Source organism: Varroa destructor, unplaced genomic scaffold (assembly GCF_002443255.2).
Source record: "Varroa destructor unplaced genomic scaffold, Vdes_3.0 BEIS01000004.1, whole genome shotgun sequence".
Lineage (NCBI taxonomy): Eukaryota > Metazoa > Arthropoda > Arachnida > Mesostigmata > Varroidae > Varroa > Varroa destructor.
This window is the reverse complement of record NW_019211457.1, coordinates 13797612-13801327: the sequence shown is the minus strand read 5'-3', so window position 1 is coordinate 13801327 and position 3716 is coordinate 13797612. Positions and strand designations below refer to the sequence as shown.

Below are 3716 nucleotides of genomic sequence, written 5' to 3'. Positions count from 1 at the left end.
TAGAAGTATTATAGGTTGTCAATGGCCTTACTCGACGGGCAGAATATGAGTGTCTTTAACACTATATAAAAACAAAAAGAACTTCTATGTTCGTGCTGTAAAATATTACTAAAACCAGCCAAATGAATTGCGTTTCACCCATATGTGACGAATCTGTACCGATTCAATACAATGTCTATGGCGGTGGACGATCATGACATAATGACATAACTTACAGATTATATATGCCTTACTATTAAAAAAAAAAATAAGGACAAACAATCATGCAAACCCTACTTGTTTGCGAACTTGAATGTTCTTGTAGCCGCACATAACGTACTTCAAAAAACTATGTATGGGGTAGTACTTCCATGCCTCTACGGAATACAAATATATCCAATAACGTTTCTAGTGTCAGACGACGAAAAATTATATTGAATGTATTGTTTCGTCTAATCAAATGAGCGTTAGGTCCGTAGCTGAAATTACCAAATGTTGCCAACAGAAAGACGCTAAATAATAGTAACAATAGTAGTAATAATAAAATTAAATAATGTTAAATAGTGTTTTTTCGTTCAAACACAAACAGTGACTGTATTATGTTCTGTGTAATGATTATAACAGATGATTGATTACCTATTGTGCGTAATTAATAATTAATTGTCCGATCTATACGTTGATATTTCATGATTGTTTACTCGATACTTTAATCCTTATATCTGTATAATGTAGTTGTTGATTATATTATGTGTACAAATTGATTGTAGTAGCAAAGATAAAAAAAAAAAAGAAAACAGTAGGCAGCTATAGAAAAGTTAGTTCAGCTACTTCTTAGCAGTTGCCTATACTTACATGTATAAAATATATCATTATTATCACTAAAATATATCATTATAGCTCACTCATTATATTTTATTTATAGGGCGTATGTAAGGAATTGATTTATTCAGTATTATCCTTCCGTCTAAAGACTTTTCTATGTACATCACTTACAAGCATCGACAAAGGGCCTCGTATTACAATCAACTTGAAATTAGGTAAAAGGGCTTATCGAGCCTTTTCTACAAACTAATATTTTATTCTGATTTTGTGCTTCAGTAGGAGTGTTTGTGGTGTAAGAAGTCTTCGTACGCTGACTATCTATTTCGCAAAGTTAGACCGCATTATTTGATCAATTTTTTTCTACTGCCAAAATTAAATAATTCAAACATAGTCATTATGAAGTGCCAGTTAGACGGTGCTATCCACCGCTGCAGCTGCAGCTACAGATGGGAAAACTTGCTAAACCTTTGGCTTCAAACAAACATTCGTTCTACGGCTACGCTGTTTATGCAGTGAAACGCCATTATACATTTGGGTCCCGTTGGTCAAATTATTCTATCTAGAAATGATAATACATGCAATCGTTATAAGCAGTTTTTCGACTTCGACACTTAAATTTGCACAATCGTAACATACCTTGCATCTGCTGAGCTAATATCCAAGTTAACATAGTACAAGCGACTTATTCTCAAAGCCTTGTCCGCTTTGGCAATGTATATTTTTGATCCATCATTCGCAAAAAGATAACTATCATATAGGTGCGACGTGGTCTTGATGGCTAATACGCATTTTTTTTGAGTGCGTTCACATGACACTCAAAAACATGCGAAAATCGCTGCCTTGGAATGCTGCAAATGGAAAATGCTACCCTGGCATATGTCGCCTGCCATATATTAGCCGTATCAGCGTCCTCTAACGACTACTAGGTTAGTAAGGAGCGATCCTCTAGTAAGTGAACCCAATACCGAAGTTACCGACAAAAATGAGCGAAATTTCCTGCGCATTCTTTGGGCTAGTTGAATAGCTAACTCGTTGAAATTCACCCATTTACAAAGAGAAAAAAGCTCTTTGGGTAAAGCTTGACAATGCCTCCAAGACGATGTGACAGGTCAATTGATTTGACTTTCGCACGGAAAAGGCAAGTGTCCAAATAACGTCGGTTGTGGGGTTGAGGACGACAGCGACAATAGAACGTCTCCGGTCGAGGGGGCTAAAGATGATCGGCCTGGCGATCTTAATGTGATGCTGTTGCAAATGAAAATTGAAAATGTATAACGATGCATTCAACGAGTCCGCAGAAGGAACCCAGCTGAGAAAAGAAGTACAAGCAGAACACAAGTGAATCAATGAAAGAGAAACGGACAAGCAACACGAAGCGAGAATAGATTTCGGGGGAAATTGATATCGAATAGAACGATGCGGCACAAAAAATAACTAGCGGACCAAAAAGCACACCCCTTCAATGGCCGCGATAACCCCGGCGTGTGGACAGAAATACGAATTGTATACATTCCACCTTGAAAACAGTGAGTGAGCTACTCATATATGTAGAATAATTAACTTTTAGTTCGCTTGTATTACCAGAATAAAAGCACTATTATTCTAAGCGTCCGCTTAATATTAACAATTACTTGGTAATCAACAACTACACTATATAGATATAAGGAATATCACTATCGATTTAACAATTATGAAATGGTTATTGTGCGATGTACGCATTAATCTTTCACAGTTATTAGCTTAAATTAACTACGCACAATAGTTAGTAATAATCATTACGCAGACACTGCTTGTATTTGAATGAAAGTAACACTGATCGATTTTATTATTATTATTATTATTATTATTATTATTATTATTATTATTGGTACTATTATTTAGCGTCTTTCTGTTGGCAACATTTGGTAATTTTGGCTATGAGCCCAACGCTCATTTGATTAGACAAAACAATACATTCAATATAATTTTTCGTCGTCTGACACTAGAAACGTTATTGGACATGTTTGTATTCCACAGAGGCATGGAAGTACTACCCCATACATAGTTTTTTGAAGTACGTTATGTGCGGCTACAAGAACATTCAAGTTCGCAAACAAGTAGGGTTTGCATGATTGTTTGTCCTTATTTTTTTTTTAATAGTAAGGCATATATAATCTGTAAGTTATGTCATTATGTCATGATCGTCCACCGCCATAGACATTGTATTGAATCGGTACAGATTCGTCACATATGGGTGAAACGCAATTCATTTGGCTGGTTTTAGTAATATTTTACAGCACAAACATAGAAGTTCTTTTTGTTTTTATATAGTGTTAAAGACACTCATATTCTGCCCGTCGAGTAAGGCCATTGACAACCTATAATACTTCAAATTTCATAGTAGGACATTCGATAAAAATGACGGCAAATACGCAAAAAAAATGCTCTGCCAAAATTCTTCTTGCCACTTCTTTTTTATCTATTTTATCTTATATTTATTGTAGTTTTATATATATCTTTTATAGTTTTTTTGTTATCTATTATACCAAAGATAACCAGACCAAAGCATAAAGCCATGACAAAAAAATTGTTGAGTTTTTATTCTGATGAAACTGCTTGCATTGCAACGGGTCAAATCAGCAACGATCAAAATGAAGTAATTTGTTATTCTTCATAAAATACACAATCGCAAATTAATATTTACGTAGACTAGACTTTAAATAGGTTGATGCGGCACTTGCCACTGCGAAATCATTATTTCTCGATAAAAATTTAAAAGACTACTGTATAACAGCGTGTATATATATTTCTATTCAATTTCGTGTTTGCGAATTACAGTATCATAATGCTGGCTTACGTCGTTTATAAAATACTTAACAAACACCAGCTGCTATCTTCAAGCCTGTTAGGTAAGTTCCGTCTAAGCGTCACGATAT

General features: G+C 34.8%; 1 protein-coding gene across 1 annotated transcript in view; it reads left to right on the top strand.

The window, feature by feature from the left end:
* Nucleotides 1–3394: 3394 nt before the first annotated feature.
* The window catches only part of LOC111249617 (uncharacterized), a 4749-nt gene continuing 4427 nt past the window's right edge, over nucleotides 3395–3716 (top strand). The window contains exon 1 of the mRNA XM_022803689.2: nucleotides 3395–3689. Within this exon, the coding sequence (XP_022659424.1) occupies nucleotides 3626–3689 (64 nt within the window). The 5' untranslated portion in view covers nucleotides 3395–3625. The remainder of the gene's footprint in view (nucleotides 3690–3716) is intronic.